At 51.9% G+C, this 17506-nt stretch overlaps 1 protein-coding gene across 3 annotated transcripts in view; it reads right to left on the reverse strand.

The window, feature by feature from the left end:
* The window catches only part of SLCO2B1 (solute carrier organic anion transporter family member 2B1), a 56755-nt gene extending 46618 nt beyond the window's left edge, over positions 1-10137 (reverse strand). For all 3 annotated transcript variants that reach the window (XM_043580236.1, XM_043580235.1, XM_043580233.1), the window contains exon 1: positions 9821-10137. In XM_043580236.1, coding sequence (XP_043436171.1) covers positions 9821-9836 — 16 coding nt within the window. In that variant the 5' untranslated portion in view covers positions 9837-10137. The remainder of the gene's footprint in view (positions 1-9820) is intronic.
* Between the last annotated feature and the right edge of the window lie 7369 nt (positions 10138-17506).

A 17506-nucleotide genomic window follows, 5' to 3' on the forward strand; every position in this document is an offset into this window, starting at 1 on the left:
GAGGAGGCTGATAGGACGTTTGCAAGCCCTGGTTCCACTCACCAGCATAGACGGTCACCTACTACAGCAGAGATTCTGGGCTACACACTTTACATGCAACTCAGCCTTCACATGCATGCAAACCTCTCCATAGCTCTGTGCCTTTGGTGCTCTCGTTATCTCTGTATCTGACGAGGACAGAGGCTCAGAAGTAGCTAGCTCTGCTGATTAATGTTGGTGCAGGGACTCAAGCCCAGGTGTTAACCTCAACATCACTCCATGTTCCTTGCACAGTATGGATGAGGGGGAGATGCTCTTCTCTGTCTGAACCCAACCAAGCCTAACCAGGCCACCAGGCCAGTGCCCACCCAATAACATCAAGGGGTCAGGCCAACCAGATGATGAGGCTGGAGCTGAGTTGGGGGGCGGGCAGAAGTCGCTGACCAGGAGCCCCAGCTCTGAAAGAAGTCCAGGATATGGATGAGGGAGGGGGACAGAAGATCAGTGGACCAGCTTAGAATGTTCCACCTTCCTGTGGTCTAGTAGAGGGAAGCTGTGGCCCCTGGGATCTGAAAGCAGCCACCAGTTAGTGCGCAGGGTGGTCAGTTGATCACTGAACACTGAACGGGGCTGGTCAGGCAGGTAGCCAGACCTCTCCAAGCTCTTCCTGTGGGCTGAGGCCTCTGAGTGAGCTGGCAGGAAACAGTCCAACTCTGTGAATAAGGACAAAGCTCCGCTCGACAGGAGGATCCTGAGACCAGGAAGGTAGGTCCTCCTCATGTGACATCTCTGAGGACCTTCCCATCCGGTGAAAACTTTGTCAGGGGTCATCCCTGACAGAAGAGCGGGCAGCTGTGGAGTTGAACCTGGGCTGGGACTGGGTATCCTGTGGGAATGAGGGGAGAGGCAGGAAGTCAGGCTCCAGGAAAAAATCGGAGTCTGTTTCTCTCCCAGGTGAGCAACCAGGTTTGGGGGCTTTAGGTAGGCCAGGTGGTTCCCAGGGCTGGAGCCCACGCCCCTAGAGTGGCAGGCAAGGGGTCTGTGTGTCTGTCAGTTGGTTACATGGCTGGCCACACACAGGCCAACTCATGTCCATCAGCTGGTAAGTCATTGGTCTGGCTGTCTCTCAGAAGACTTGTCTGTTTAGATAAGCTAAACTAGCTAGCTAGCCAGTCAGACAGTCATCTTGAATGTCTGTCAGAGACCTTCAGTTCACTGAAGGATAAACTCTGAATGTCTGCAAGGCAGAGGCAGAGCCTCTGGGCTCTGGTCTGGGGTCTCCCTGCCCCCTCCATGACAAGAGTCAGTATTCTTCACACCAGCTGGATCCATGGTGATGGGGAGGAAGGTTTCAGAGAGTAGCCTGACAGAGAGGACTACTTTTCTCTGCCTGTTCTTTGCTGGAAAGGCTCAAAGTCTGGCCTCCTCCAGCCACCTCCCAGCTGCAAAAAAGAAAATTCCAGGCAGGTGTGGGGCTGAGTGTGGGTTTCAAAGTCCTCAGACCTAGGCTCGAACCCCAGCTCTGCCACCGGCAGCTGTGTGAGCCTGGACATGCCCTTTCATCTCAGAGGAAACATCTGAGCAGTTTCCTCATCTAAGAGAGGCATCTAGGGGGGCTGTCTCAGGCCTGGGATACAGTAGGCCCCACTGAGGACGATTGCCCTCCCCTCTCCTTATAACCTTCAAGTGCTTCCGAGGCCACAAGGTCAAACTGAACCCATTCCCTTCCATGTGCACCTGACCCCTCCAAGTTAACACCTCCTTCTTCCATCCCTAGATTGTCTCTCCCTTTCATCCAGGCCCCAATTTACCACAAGACCTGAGGACCTGAACCCCTTCCCTCCATGCACACTCACTGGCTTTAGAAGCAATTGCCCAGGTTTCAATCCCCACTGGCTGCAATCCTGCTGTGTGGTTTTGGACCAGTGGCCCCTTTGCTTTCTCATCTGTGACAGGGCCTGTAATCCCTACATCCCAGTACACAAAGCACCCACCGACAATCAGATCCTTCCACCCCATGTTTAGCCTGGACACTGAAAGCCTGGAACCACATCTTATGGTCTGCACTAACTTGACCTTGCAATTCCACTGTCTTCATTAGCATTTTTTCTTCTTACTCTTCCCAGACTGACCAGCTCAAGCAAATGGCTTGATTGTTCATTACAGGAACTTCTTGAAAGACTGCTCGACTCTTCAAGGGAAACCATCAACAGAGTGTGTGCCTCTGATTCTTTGAATCTCTGTGCACAAAATCCTTATCTTCTGTTTCCACCAACAAACTGTTGTATCATGATTCTTACCCGATCCCAGTCAAGCCTCCCTCTTCCACCTCCCTCCCCATACTAAAGGACCTGCCTTAAAACAAACTTTCAATTCTCAACAAATATTGACCTTGCCTCCCCACTCTGAATCGTGCCAAAGCTTTGAGAAGTGGTATTATCCCTTATCATGGTAAACTTGGTCTTACCAACAGGTTATGTCAGTAATATGTGGGGAGCCAGCATGGATACAATACATAGCAGATGTTCAGTAAATGTTGTTTTATTCCCCATCAGGCAGCCAGTCTTTCCATTAGCTGTCTATCCTGACACAAACTCCCGACAGGCCTCCATACTTGCTTTGTGACTGCAAGGAACATTACCACATCTGGAACTTGAGAATTCAGAAAAAGTTCAACCCAGGAAGGCTGGAAAGTTGGGAGGCTGGGAGACTCAGCTCTCTGGCTCACCCTAATCCTCTACAAGAAGGGACTTAGAGGAGCTTGTCTGAGGGGCTATCACAGACCAAGCAATACTATGTGCTGTGCTTGGCTAGGCTGGGCTCCCTCACCAATCCTCCAGACAACCCTTTGAGACAGCTGTTGTGACCCCAGGATATAGAGGAGGAAACTGAGGCACAGAGGGAAAGCAACTTACCCAGAGTCCTGGGGCTGGTAAATGGGAAAGCCTGGACCAGAACCTGGATCTATCTGACTCCTGGGCCCCCAACAGCAACCATAATGAGGGAAGGGGGACATGTGGGGATCTAAGTCCTATACTCTGGGGGACCTAAGTATGGTGGGAGTTCAGGACTCATCACCAAGGCCCAGAATTGAACTTTCAGGAGGGATCTGCTGAGAAATGTGACAGTTTCCACATCCTGAGAACTAAGTGGGGGGGGGGGGGGTCAGGGCAATGACTCTTTCTCTCAAGAAAGAGCCTGTCTCCAGCAGAGAGAGCAAGATCAAAGATCACTTAGACCCAGTATGGCCTTGGGCCAGCAAGTAGACTTCACTGAGCCTCTGCAAGATAGGAATACTAAACCTTGTCTCTGAAGCCTGTGTGAGGGTCACACAGGATAACACCCTTTGTCAATATCAGGATGTCCCACAAGTAGCAATTTCGTCAGCCTCTGCCCCAAACTCACTAGGGAATCTATTTCCAGGTGTGGTCACCAGGCCCCAGAATAACTCATACTCCTTCCTGTGGGAGACTCAGCCCTGGTGTCACTCTCTCACCTCCTTCTGATCCCTGAAGCAATACAGACCCCTCTGGATGCCTCCCTCTGCCATTTCTTGTCCTCTCCCCAACCCATCTCACCAGCTGCATTCAAACGTCTTTTTTTTTTTCCTAATAACTTCCCTGGGCAAGAGAACGAAAGTTCTCTCCTCCACATTTTTTGCCAAAGCCACCAAAGGAACTAGCAGAGATAGAGTACAGGGCAGAGGTTACAATGGGGAGGCCCTGGCCAAAGGCCCATGTACAGTTGTGTGGGCTGTGCACCACAAAGTGAATGGTGCCCTCTGGAGTGGTGTGGCACATGGCAGTCCTGCCTTGGGGGGGGGGGTACATCTGACTTCTAGACATTTTGGGGGGCTTGCACAATGCTTGCTTTCTCAGTGTTTTTCAGCTGGTTGCCAACATTTAAAAACAGGAAACTTGACATAAACTCCAGATTTTTTTGCTTCTTTTTGAAAGATTAGCAGATCTGGCAATACTGGGCCCACATTCTCATATGCCAACACTCAGCTGGTCCAAGCTTCTGGGCCTACATGTGGCAATTTGCCCTGTTGGAGTCTCTTTGACGGGGGGGGGGGGGGGGGTGCCTGTCTCGTCTGTTTGATGGACTCTCTTCACCTGCTTGTGACTTCACAGCAACACTGGGCCTGGGGAGTCCACTGGACAGGAAGCCAGGGCTAGGTTAACGCTTTGAGGAATGAGGAAACAGGACCAGAGAGCGCTATGATTTGCCCAGGGTCACCATATGGGAAGAACTGGTCTCTGCTGGTTCTAGAAGTCACAGTGAAGATTTATTCCACACATCCTGACAGCAACCTGAGGCAGGCCTCTGGGGACCCAGAGGCCAGCAGCCCCAGTCCCTGTCCTCAGGGAGCTCCCAGTGTATGTATGGGGGGGGGGGGCTGGGGGGAGGCAGACATCTAACACAGAATCACAGTGAAATGTGCTCACTGATGTGATACAAGGAGTTTCAAGCCTACAGAAACAGAGCAGAGGCCCCGGCCTAGACTGCAAGTTTCTGGAAAGCTTCCTAAAGGAAGAAACATCAGAGAAAAGGGCAGAAGTATCAAAGCACAAAGAATGCTCAGGGAACAAACAGTCTGACAAAGCTGGAGCCCTGGGGCCAAGGTTGAGGGGGTGAGACTAGAGCGCTTGGAGGAGCCAGACTTGACAAGCCTTGAATGCCAGACTGTAGGGCTGGGCTTTGTTCTGAGCCCAAGGATGAGGTCCGATTTGGCCTCCTGGGAAGACCTCCATGTCTCTGCAGGGAAAGTGGAGAAGTCAGGTGGTGGGCAGGGATTAGGGCAAAGGCAGGGGTGGGGTCCAGAGCAGCAAGGGACTCTGGGGCCTGGGTCAGGTAGTGGCAGTGGGAATGGAGAGTAACAAGCCAAGGTACCACAGTGGGAAGTAGGATGGGCAGGACTTCATGGAAAATCAGCTATGGGGGTTGCAGGAGGCTGAGGAATCCTGGGGGCAGGGGTGGAGTGGGGAGAGGCGCAGCTCTGCATCTGGACATGCCAACATTGAAGGCCAGGATTATAGGGTGGTACTGAGTGGTGAGCTCAGCCTTGGCCATGGTGAGCTTGGGGTGGCCAGGGGGCACCAAGGGAGAAATGCCTAGGAGGCCACGGGCTCCAGGAGAGCCCATGAGGGGATATGGGCTGGAGCGAGATCTCTGGCTGTCTGGAGACATGAGTGGAGAGAAGGTAACAGAAACCACAAGTGGGCAACTTGCCCAGTAAGAATGAGACGCCTCTGCCATGTGCCCCACCTGAAGAGAACAGAGCGAAGGAGAAACCCGCCCTGGAACTGTGGTCAGATGCCAAGGTCAGGGGAGGGGACAGTGTTCCAAAGGCGCCAAGATGTTTTTGGAAAATCCACCAGCCTCCAGCACTAATGCACACACAGCCCCCACAGCCCAAGCCTGGGAAGGGAAATATCCCCCACGGCAAGTATTGGGTAATCTGTCCCTCATAACAAGCAGACAGCTCTCTCTGGAAGTGCTGGGGTAGAAGGAGGCCAGTGTGGCCAACCCCTGCGTCGAGCCCTTCTTACCTCCTTGCTCTGTATTCCCTCGGCTTGCTGGTCCTTCTTGCCTAGCTCCTGCAGCCCATACCAGCTGTCTTTCCTTCCATAAAACCCCTTCCTGGGCCAGTTGCCTAAGCCCTTGCTCTGGGCCACAGGGCTGGTCAGTCTCCTGCACTACTTATGTCCCCCTGATTAAGCAGTGAACTCCCTAGGGCAGAGCCTGTCCCGTCCTGTGTCCCGAGGGATCATGTCAAGTGCCTGCTGAAACCCTCTGGGTCAGAAGACTTTGGATTCAAATATTTGCTTTGCTACATTGTAGCTATGTGACCTAGGGCAGTTTATGTAACCCCTGTAAGCCTCATTTTCCTTCTCTGGAAGCGAGAGAAGAGTGCCCGTCTCGTGGCCTTTTTGTAGGATTGAAGGAAAATGCTGTGCCGGGTACACTGCAGTCCTCAACAACAGTTAGCCCCCTCCTCCTTTCCCACCCCATCCGCAACATGTGAGTACCGACACCTCAGCCTCAAGAGGGCAAGGCCCCCAGGAACTGTTCCCGCTTCATCTACCCACCCCTAGCGAACATTATTCTCTGGCCCCGTAGATGCTTGCCCTTCCCCAAATTCATCCTGTTCTTTTCACCCCTCAGCCTTTGCACGTACTGTACCCTCAGCCTGGAGTGTCCTTCCTCCCCAGCAAACCACTTCTTATCTTTCAAGACCTGGCTCAGCTTAAAAACATGGCTGTTGAATTCAGCTAAGCTGGATGAGGGCGAAGGGAAGGCCAGGGCCTGGAGAGGAGGGGCCCAGGTTGGGGTGGGGGTGGAGTGGGCCCCCTTAGTGCTCCAGTTCCCAGCATGGCCTGGTGGGCTCCTGGAGGAGGAAGAGTCAAAGCCACGAAGGGCTTGGCTGCCATCTTTGGGAAATTCCTGCTAGCAGGACTTTGGGTGGTCTGTTGGGAGGACAATAGCATGCTTGAGGTCCAGCTACTGCGAGCCTTCCAGCTGTTGCTTCTTGAAGGAGATCCATGCAGGGTGGGGAGGAGGCCAAGCACTTTCTGGTGGTTTCCAAGCTGGGTCAGGCACTCTGTGCTGGGACTTTCTGTTTCCAGTTCTGGCCCTGGCTATCCTATCTGAACCCAAGAAGACCTTAAAAATAATGAGGAGGGCCTGGGGGGAGGGCAAGCCTTGAGCCCACAGGGAATTCAGGTCGGTCTCCTTCAGCTTAAAACATTGAGAATGAGGCTCAGAGACAGGTAGCCACTGACTTTGGCCATGCTCGGTCCCCCAACCGTGAGTCCCAGCTCATTTCTCCATGCTTACATTTACTCCTTGGAGCCCTATCATACCCAACCTCACTCCATATCATGAGTCTCCTGTCCTCAAGGAGAGTAGGCTTTCACAACAGGTTGGAGGGAAGGAAGGAATGTCATGGGGGAGGCATGGAGTGAAGGAGGACAGTCTATGTACCGTGACTTTCCCAATGCCGCGCCTCTGCCCAGCCTGTGCTCAGATCTGGGCCCTTAAGAAGGGAATCAAATGTGGCCCCACCTCCAGGGAGCCCCCAGTCTGGTGAGACTGGCATTGTTCTCCATTGTTTCAAGCATTAGTGCTTAGGGCTCTGGGCTGTAGCATATAAGGGGTGGCTGGAACCAAGTTTATGTCTTTACTTCTTCTTGACCCCCAGGGTGCAGCTGAAGTTCAAGCTGGCACCCTGGAAATAGCCAGGCTCCCTTAACACTGATGGGGAGATCTCTTCCCCTACAGAGAGGCCCTTGCTGCACTGCTCCTTGCAGACACAGAAGACTGAGCTTCTCAGTACAGGAAGAGACCAAACGACCACCTTGGCCAACCCCCTCCATCTACTGCACAGAGACAGTGGGTCTCAGAAAGCAGACTGGGCATTGAATGCTTGGCACCCAATTGTAGGCTCTAGGCTAGCTTGACATCTGGTTCACAGCTGCCTGAGATCTGGCCCAGTAGGCAAGGCCTAGCCTGGGATGAAATAATCATCCCCAAACCTGCCTACTCCCCAGTCACTAGCACAGAGAATAGTTTGCTTTGTCTGGAACCAGTGGAGAAATGCCCAAATGGGTGGAGTCTCACTAGTGTGGGGTCTGTGGAAGGGAGGTGGGAGCCCTGAGGGTAATGGCAGAGAAAGGAAAGAGCTTTGGCATCAAGACAACCTGGGTTCTGGCCCCCACTCTGCTGCTCCTTTGGTGGGTGACCTTGGGTGAGTCACTTGCCCTCTCTGAGCATCTGTTTCCTCAACTATCAGAAAGGTTGAGAGATTGTCACTTCATTCTCATAAAGCCAGTGATACAGAGTTCAAATTTTAACCCAGGACTGCTGGTTCTTTCCCTTGCCCTACCTGTCTGCCCTAGATTGGCTCACTTTGAACCCAGGGGGGTTCAAAAGCAACAGAAACAATATTAGGAACAAGAAAAGATGAACCTCAAAAAAGAAAAGTGAAACAGCATATATGAGAAAGGTTACTTCCAGCTGGGAGAATTGGTCTGGAAGGCTTCCTGGAGGAGTTGGCATTTGGAGAGTTGGCAAATTTGAAGGAGGAAAATAGCAAATTTCACCAGAATGGGTGAAGAAAAATGGACAAATACCTTCCTGGTGGAGGTAAAAGCTGAGCAAAGGGGCAGAAGTAGGAAAGTGGCTTCTCTGAAACCACAAAATGGGAATGGCCTTGGAAGATCGTTTTCTCCAACTCCTCCCCCACAGATGGGGAAGCTCTGCGTGTTGCCTAAGGACATGTGGTGAGTTGGTGGTGGGGCTAGGCCAAGAGCCAGATCTGACCCTGACTGCTCTTTGTGTGTCAGCCCCTGGCTGGTAGAGCTGCCTCCCTCCCTCAGGAAAGCTGGTCCCTGCTCTTTTCCCAGGATCCAGGCTTTATACCCAGCCCCACCTGAATTCCCACATCCCTCAGAGTGCCCTCAGACCAGAAAGAGAGCATGGAGGAAGACTAGCCTCTCAGCTTAAGTTAGAGCTCAGGAAGCAAGACTTTTGGTGGCCCAGTGGGTAGATGCTGGGGTCAGCCTCCTGCTGTATGTGTGGGATGTGGGGGCAGCTAGAGAATATTCCAGAACTGAGCCCTGCAGGGGTCAGAATAACAGTGGGGCAGGGGGCAAGCGCAATACAGCCAAAGTCTCTAGTTTCTTCCCATACCTATAAGATCACCAACCCTCCCATCCTGCCATGAGCCAAGGCTGAGGGGGAATTTGGTTTGTCAGTGACCCATCTCCAAACCAATCCGTCCAACTCTGATCTCACTGTCATCTCTCCTGTGAGGTCCCTAGAGGAAGCATCCATCCCACCCTTCCTGCCATGCCATGGTCCCCAGGTGCGTCAGCTTGCCCACAAAGCCCTTACTGTCGCGTGCACGAGACAGGGAGCAAGTTCAGTCTTGCCTGAGTGGGGGTGAGGCTAACACAGCTGGAGGAGGACAGACAGCTAGAAAGAGGCCAGAAGTGATCACCACAGGGCAGCAAGCCCGGAGGGCCACCCTGTCTGAAGAACCCTTTGTTTCCTCCTCCTCCTTTGCCTGCCCAAGAAATGCTCAACTGGGTGCTCTGTTCACAGAACCGCCACCATCTCCACGCGGTGCTTCAGTCACACTCCAGGCTTGGCTCTGCAGGTCTCTCTCTGAACCTGTTTCTCTTCTCTGCTGATCTTTCAGATTCTTCGTGGCAGGTCTCCTGTCTCTCTCCTGTCTCTGTCTCTGGTTCTCTCTCCCACATGATCTCTGCTTCTCTTCATTTCTCCCTGTCTCTTCTGCAGCCAGCTCTCTGGGGCTGACCTCCCTCCCTTTCCCTGCATGCTCCTGCAGACACCTGCTGGTCTTTGTCTTCTCCTCTGTCCTGTCGCCCTTCTGTCCCAGCCTTTGTCTGACTGCATATCTCTGGACTTGCTCTGTCTCTGACTACACTTTTATCTGTGTTTTTCTCTGCTTTGTCTGTATCTCTGCCTACTTCAGAGGGAGAACAGGGCTCAGCTCGGTGAGGGGCTCAGTGGCCTGAATTTGCACCGCCCTTTCAACATCCTTGTGTCATCAGGGAGCATAGGCTGGGTTCCCTGCCTCCAGCTGAGCAAACAGTATCCCTTCCTGCCCCTTTGGTTATTCACTCATTCATTCAATACACCTTCACTATATTTCCTTATGTCTGGCTCTGCATGGGGAACGCCAAGCCCCCCATCCCACCCGACTTCACCCCAGTTTACCCATTTTGGCTCTACAACCTCCTCACCCTCCACACTGGGAACATAGCCCCCAGACTCCCTCCCAATGCCCCTTCCTTACGTCATCTAGACTTACCTATCCTGGGTCCCATGATTTTTGGGGTGCAGTGAATTCCAGCCCGTATTTCAATTTCAAGAGTGGAGCTGAGCAGGAGAGAGGGAGTGAGACCTTATCGGGAGGCCCCTGGAGACAGCAGTTGCGAGCCACTTCTAGAAGGGAGGCGCTAATGTGGAGACTCCAGGCACCAGGCTGATGCCGCCTGGGCCACACTGGACCGCAGCCACCTCTTCCAAGATGGGTTAGGAATTCCTGCAAAACTTGACCCCACTCTCCAAGTGCCTGCCTCATGCAGCCACTTGTTCCTTCTGTCTCTGTCTCTCTGAATTCCTCTGATTCCTGGCTGGGACAGCCCAGGGCCAGAGTTCTGTGGGAGGCTGGGTTTGTTTAGATCCAGCCCTACTGATGGGAGGAGGCTGCTGTGTCGCCTCCCCTCAGCCTCATACCTCAGCATTCCCCTGGATATTTTCACTTCCTCTGTTAGCAGGAAAGAGATGGCAGGGAGAGGGAATTTCAATGATCCCCATGCCCTGGGATCATTCAGTCCCGATTCTCCAGTCTCTTCTTACACTCCCATTCTCAGTCTGTCCCTGACCAAGCTCTTGTCCCCCCCTCACAGAAATTTTGTCGCCCTCCATGAGCCCCATCTAGAGCCCTTGTTCCCCCCCACTGTCCCCCTCCCTGGAATCCCTGTCTCCCGCAAGATCTCATCCCCTCTCACCAAACCCCCATCTCCTCTCTGAGCTCTGAGGATCCAGAGCCAAGAGGAAGTCCATTCACCAGGAATCACAATGGCCAGCCCGCCTTGGGGAACTCATGGTAGCAGCTCCATAAAGTACAGGCATCTTGGTGGAGGGGGTTGGGGAGCAGAAGGGTAAATATGACATTTCCAGAGTTTTCTGGACTGCAGGCTGAAGATGGAGACCTTGGAGCCAGACAGACCTGGACCTCTTTCTCAGTCCTGTCATTCACTGGCCGTGTGGCCTCAGGCAGGTTTCTGCACCTCTCTGAGTGTCATTTCCCTCATCCATAAAGAAGGGACAGCTGGCCCCGCACTTGTAGCGCTGCTGTGCAAGTTCAGTGAGTGAGAAAAAAAAAAGGCCTGAAGGTCTGGAGCTCAGAGAAGGAAGCCAGGGTTCAGAACAGGACAGCAAGAGAAAACATACCTGCTTGCCTTTTCCAGCTAGTTCAGCATTCTCACACATGAGACCCCATTGGGTCCTCCTATTGGCCTCATAGGCCAAGCATTTATTCTCCCATTTTACAGATGAGGCATTGAGTCTCAGCAACTGCCCAGATACCACCCAGCTAGTAGGTGGTAGGGCCATGCATTGAAACAGGCTTTTCCCTCTACCCAGGCAGCATTTTCTGAGGAAGACCTCTGGGTTTCCCCAAATCCAAGATACAGAAGTGAACTTGAACCAATTCCAGGAATAGGGTCTTTGCATGAAATGGGGATGTAGGTTTGGAATCCAAGTTTTAGGGTGCAATGATAGAGAAATAGACATCAGTCCCACTTGGCTCTGGGGGCTATATGAAGGGGCTAGTGGGAAGTGGGGAGTATTTGAAATAATCAATGTGCATCCTGACACAGAGTGGCGCTCAATAGGTACTTGTGGCATGACTGAGTCTTTAAGAAACCAGAAATGTGAATGCATGACCACTATACTGGGAAAGGTCAATAGTTGACTCAGATTGATATAAAGACCAGGCCCCGTTCAGCTTGAGGCTCCTGCTTGAGAAAACCAATTGGGTCTATTTCTCTAAATCCTTCAGACTGAAGTCAGCGCTGTGAGTCCTCACAGAGACCAGCAGAGGTGCCACCTTCAGATTCCAAACTGCAGGTGCATAGTTAAGAAAGAGAAGGTCCCTTTAGACTTTCTGGAAGCTCAGGTGCCTCCATGTTGGTTTCAGAGGTTTGAAAAACTTCTATACATGGATTGGTCTGGGAATATGCTGGGACCAGCTTGGCAGGCTACATTCATGTCATCAATCTTTGAGTGAGACAATGTACAACACACAACACCCCACAAGGCATGGAACATACAGGAACCTCAGACATGAGTGTTCTTCATTCATCACTTCAGCCTGCACAGGCTGACGCAGTCTGGTCCAAGAATATTCCTGAACTCAGCTTGGAATTGGAGCAAGGGTCAGGTACCCAGGAGCTTCTCAGAGGAAGGCTAACAGGTCTTCAGATGGCTCTTGGGCTAATCCTGCAGTGAGGCCCCATTGTGGGTGGTCCCAGCTTGTTCAGCCAACCTGGTTGGCACCCCAGCTTTACTACTTGCCAGCATGGGGTTTGCTGAGCCCTGTGCATTTTACAGAGCCCCATGGTGTGTGTAGATGGCAACACCATCTGTGAATTCCCACAGTTTGCAAAACTTGTTGCCTTTTTTAGAGTCCCATGCTGTTGGCATAGCCCAGCACAGTTTGCAGAGCTCTGAGGCTTCTGGGGCCCCATGATGTGTGCACAGTCCTGTGTCTCATGCCAAGCCTGATGCCGTTTCACAAACCCTGGTCTGTTTGCAGAACCCAGGCCTTTCCCTTCTTTAAGCCAACCCATGTTGGAGGTTTGCAAACCCAGAAAAATAGAGCACACTTCATTTTATAGAACTATCTGACTTTGGGTGTAAGGGAATAGTCCTGAGTCCTCGACTGGAGACTCCAGTTCCAGTCCCAGCTCTGTCACTAATTAGCTATGGGACTTGCAGCAAGTCTTTTCCCCTTTCTGGGTCTCAGTCTTCTCCTATGTTAAATGGAGATCATGACATCCAACCATCCCCCTTTGGGACTGTTATTAATATCAGTGTGAGAATGTCCAGAAGATGGGGGGCAGGGGTGGGAAGGGGAAGGGTAGCCAGTGCCTCCTTCCTGAAAAAGGCTCCAAACTGCTATTTCAGCACCTCTGCTCCCACTTCCCTTCTGGCCTGGCAGCCAGGGAGCGGATGTCTATAAATGAGCCCTTGGCTGGGCAGACAAGTGAGGACCTCAGTCAGAGTCTCAGCCTTTCCTGCCTCTGGACACTGCCTGGAGTCAAAACCCAAGCTACACAGACATGCTCCCATGCATGGCTCATTTAATCTGCCCAAGGAAGGCTGTGTCATACTTATCTCACCATGAAGACCCTGACACTCAGAAAGTCCATGTGATTTGCCCAGAGTTACAAGTCAAATATACAGCCTGGGCTGGGATCAGAGCCAAGGACAGCAAGGATGGACACATGGTGCTTAGAAGGTCAGAGTGGGAAGAAACTGGGACCTCATTTAATCTATCCCTTTCCTTTTTCAGACTGGGAGACTGAGGCCTGGTGAGATGACAAGGAAGTCACTCACTCTCCTTAGGCCTCAGTTTCTCTTTCTGGTGGATGAGAAACAGACCCCTTCCTGCCAACGGTTCAGGATCTTATCCCTCTTTGTTGGCACAGCTTTTAGATCAAAACATAGGAAATTCCCCAATCATCTGAGGAGAAGGATAGGCCTACAGACAGGTGGGTACTTGGTCTGGCCATGCAGCCCCACCGGCCCTGGCTCAGCACAGCCAGCTTTGCACAGCCCATGCTGTGGGCTCTTTACAGCTTACACCACCCTGGAGGTTCCTCCCCAGGAAGACTTTTTGCCCCAACAACAACCTTCCCTGGGTCCAATTGCATCCACTTCCCACCAGGTTCCCCCTTAGCCTGGAGAGAATACTATGCTAGAAACTCTGCATCCCTCCCTGAAAGTGGCAGCCCCAAGCCCCAGAAAGAGCATGAGCTCGGCCATCAGATAGTTCAAAACTGACCCAGTAAGAAGATTTCAAAGACTCAGTTTCCTTATCTGAGATAACAGGAAACCTCCAGGCAAATCTGCAATAAACCCGACCATCTCACCCTCTCTTCAACTTGGTACATGCATAGCCTCCCTATCCCAGCAGACTATAAACTCTCCCAAGACCTGGCTGGGTGACCAGGGCTGTCATAAGGCTCAGATTAGCACTTGCTAAGTTCTAAGAGCTGAGCAGACGAGAGCCATTATTAATATGGTGACGATGGTAATGGGATGACTCTTGTAATTCTGGAAACAGAGGATGAGGAAGAAGTAAATCATGGCAGGTGCGTGCCAGGTCAGTCTGACCTGACTGACAAACCCCATGGGAATAAATCACCGAGAAGGCCCCCTGAGGTGGGAGGGAACTGCAGGGCAAAATTGGGGCGCAGGCAGGCAGGCTGGGTGACCATTGTGAGCAGCTATGGGAGCTGTGGGGTGGTGCCCTCTCACAGGCTCTAGACCAGGCACTGGCTGGCCCGTGGCTCCTAGCCCTGGTTCTGCCACTAACACCTTCCATTGGTCAGATCCCATTTCCTGCCTGTCCTCAGTTTCCTTAGTATAAAATGGTGGTGGAGGGATAAAAGGAAGGGTCTCACTCCCCACTCTTGTCTTTGGGGAAGAACCACGTGAGTTTATCGATGTATCACTGTTTTTGTAAAGTGTCAAGTGTGGGGCATGAGGGATTATGGTTATTAATAATTTGGCTCCTGGAAAAAAGGACGTGGGGGAAGGGTGCAGCCAAGGCTGGGAGGAGAGACAGAGGGGAGCCAGCATCTGCCCCCCACTGCAGGTAGTTTGAAGCAAGGGCCAACTCTCAGAAGGCTTTGCAACACTGCCCCCTGGGGACCAGAGAGGAGGCTGCGCCCTGAGCTTTTCCTCCCAGAGACTCCAGTCAGGGAAAGGGAGTGGAAGGACCACTGTCAGAGGAGGCTGAAGTGGGCAGGCCAGGAGGAGCCCAGTGAGACCAGTCACAGCTTGCTCCTGCCTCTCTCCCTCCCCTCCACAACTTTCTATTTTGCTTCACAAGTCTTTCAAACTGGCCCACTTCGTCCCATTCCTCTGTCCCCACCCTAGTCCAGACCACCAACAGCTCTTGGCTGGGCCCTGCCCCAGCTTCCTCCCCACCTCCAGCCCCTCCTCCTAAAAGCCTGAGGGATCTTTCCAATCCTTAAATCTAATGCTATCCCTCCCTGCTTAAAACCCTGCCCTCCCCTGCTCTCCCCAGCGGCCCTCAGGATAAACCCATCTTTCCCAGCCTGATGGCCTGTGCCCCAGTCTGTCTGTAGTCTTCAGCCAGGTCAGTATCTCCACTTGCAGATGAGACAAAATGGCAAATGGTCAAGAACAAGGCCTTGGGGCAGGACTTCAGGGTGTGACTCCTAGCTTCTCTACTTGGTAACTGTGTTACTTAATTCTTTGCTTGTTTGTAAGTTGTTTTGTATCATGGTAAAATACACATAGCGTAAGATTTACCATTGTTACCACTGTAAGTGTACAATCCAGTGGCATTAAGTACGTTCACATTTTGGGGCAGCCACCACCACTACCCGTCTCCACAACTTTTTCATCTCCCCAAACTGAAACTCCATATCCTTGTGTGATTTTATGCCTCTGTTTTCTCATCTGTAGGATGGGACTAATAAGGGGATGTCTTTGCACAGGGCCTGGTAGGTGGGTAATAGGTACTCAGTCAACATTACTTGTTATTTTATCCTCTTGAGGCAACTGCTCTGGAAAGTAATGCAGCAGCACCGCATGGGTTATCTACAGAAACCCAAGGGCCCATTACTCCCCAGGATTCATTTCTGTGACTCGGGCAGAGTTTATGCCAGCTGCCGGGGAAGCATGCCGCATGCTTCATCTAGGAAGATGAGTCACTTCCTCCCTGATGGGGTTGTAAGCCTGCAGATAGGGAAGACAGGAAGCAGAGCAGCACAGGCAGCTGATCTCTGCCAGGCTGGCCCTCCGCAGATGCTCCGGTGAGAATTGCTGGGGCAAATAGAATTCTGTCTGGCATTAGGGCCCAGTCTGGGCCAGGGCAGGACTCCCAACTTGCCTCTGTTCTAACTCTCAGGAGCAGCTGGAACAGGCTAGCTGGTTCCATCAGTGCTGTTTATTTGGAGCATTGTCAGTTTGCATTTTGTTCAATTCTCTCCTTCTCACGTTCCACCCCAAACACACCTACTTCTCCCACTCGGCATACACTCTTCCTAGATTTGCTCACTCTGACTGTTCTGGCACTCATGCCTAGAACACTCTCACTAGCAAAGTGGTGCTGTACTTATTTAAAGGCCTGCCCTTTTTTTGTCCTCTGGGTGAAACACACATGAGTCTTACTGGAAGAAGGGAGAGACCAGGCCTGAGATGTCCCAAATAGAGCAGACCAGGTCTCTGGCAAGGGTGGGGTGAATCTGTCTACCAAATCTGAGCAGGGCCCAGAATCAGAGCCCAGGACCACAGAATCTCTTCCTCAAGGGTCCTTAGGCTGGGGACTCCTGTCTCTTGAGTTAAAAACATCAACCGTCTTCCAGAAATAGCCACAAGGGAAGGAAGTTCAGCATAAGCAAACCAATCCAGTCTTTGGAGCCACGTAGACCTGAGCTCTGCCCACAGCTAGCTATGTGGCCCTGGGTGGCTATTTCATTTTTTTAAGCCTCAGTTTCCCCAACTATACAACTGATATAATAAATATGGCTGGTATTCATTACATGCCAAACACTGTTCTAAGTTCTTTACATGCATTGACTCAGCTAATGTTCCCAATCACCCATTATAACCCCCACTTTACAGATGAGGAATCTGAGGCACCGAGACATTAGAGACTCGCCCACAGCTGCTAAGAGGCAGAACCAGTATTTAACCTATACAGTCTGACCCTAGATTTTGTGTCCTGAATCATGGCACTTAACTATGTCAGACAGCTAGTTTGAGGACTCAGTCATCTGTCTACCTGTCCCTAAGCCGTGGGGTTGAATAGAGTTGAGTACTGAGTTAAGCACCTTTGACAGGGGTCCAGGCCTATTCTACTGATGACCATCTGAATGAGTCTGGGTGTGTCACTTTCCTCCTCAAATCTCATGTTTCCCTTTCACAGCAGAAAGGGCTTAAATTCCAGCAGATTCCTAGATTCTGCCCCTCCTGATGTCCACCTGTTTCTGGGGGTCACCCAGGTACCTCCAGCTCAGCAAGAGCTCATCATTGGCTTGGAGACTTGCCCCTGCCAGGCCCTTGTTAAGCACCCAGTCTCATTGGAGTCAGGCCCATCCCAGACTCCCTCCCCACAGCAAGTCTCTGCCCTCATATTCTTGTCTCCTTCTCCCCAACCACCTTAGCTGACTCCACTCCTAATTCCTCCAAACTCTTGCAGTCCCTTTGCTCTTCTGTGATTCCAGTTTCTTTGTTCTAATTCATTCCCCCCATTCTCCCAGAGTCATCTTTAAACCCCAATCTCATGGCACCCAGCCTTGCTCCTTAGAGCAAAGTTTATTTTTTAGCCTAAAATTGATGTTTGTCATTTCGTTATCTACAACCTACCTTACCAGCCTCCCCACCTGCAATGGTCCCCTGCCCAGAGCTTACCAGACACACTTACGTCTTGGTACTTGTACATGTGCAGTGCCCCCCTGGACAAATGTCCTTCCTCCCTTTGTTGCAGGATTAGCACTCACCCTTCAAGGACCACTGCCAACTGCCAACCCCCCCCCCACCCCGCCCCCGGCCCCAAGTGTTCCTTCTGACTCTTCCAGGAAGAAAATGGACAAGGTCAGAATCATATCCTAGTTCTCTACACAGACCTTTGTCTGTGAGCATTGAACAGTCTGGCCATACCCTCAGGGAGGTTTCCACAGCCAGTTCTTCTGCCTCTACCCTTCCAAGGTGAAAAACCTTAGAAGAG

The sequence above is a fragment of the Prionailurus bengalensis genome, chromosome D1 (assembly GCF_016509475.1).
Source record: "Prionailurus bengalensis isolate Pbe53 chromosome D1, Fcat_Pben_1.1_paternal_pri, whole genome shotgun sequence".
NCBI classification, from domain to species: domain Eukaryota; kingdom Metazoa; phylum Chordata; class Mammalia; order Carnivora; family Felidae; genus Prionailurus; species Prionailurus bengalensis.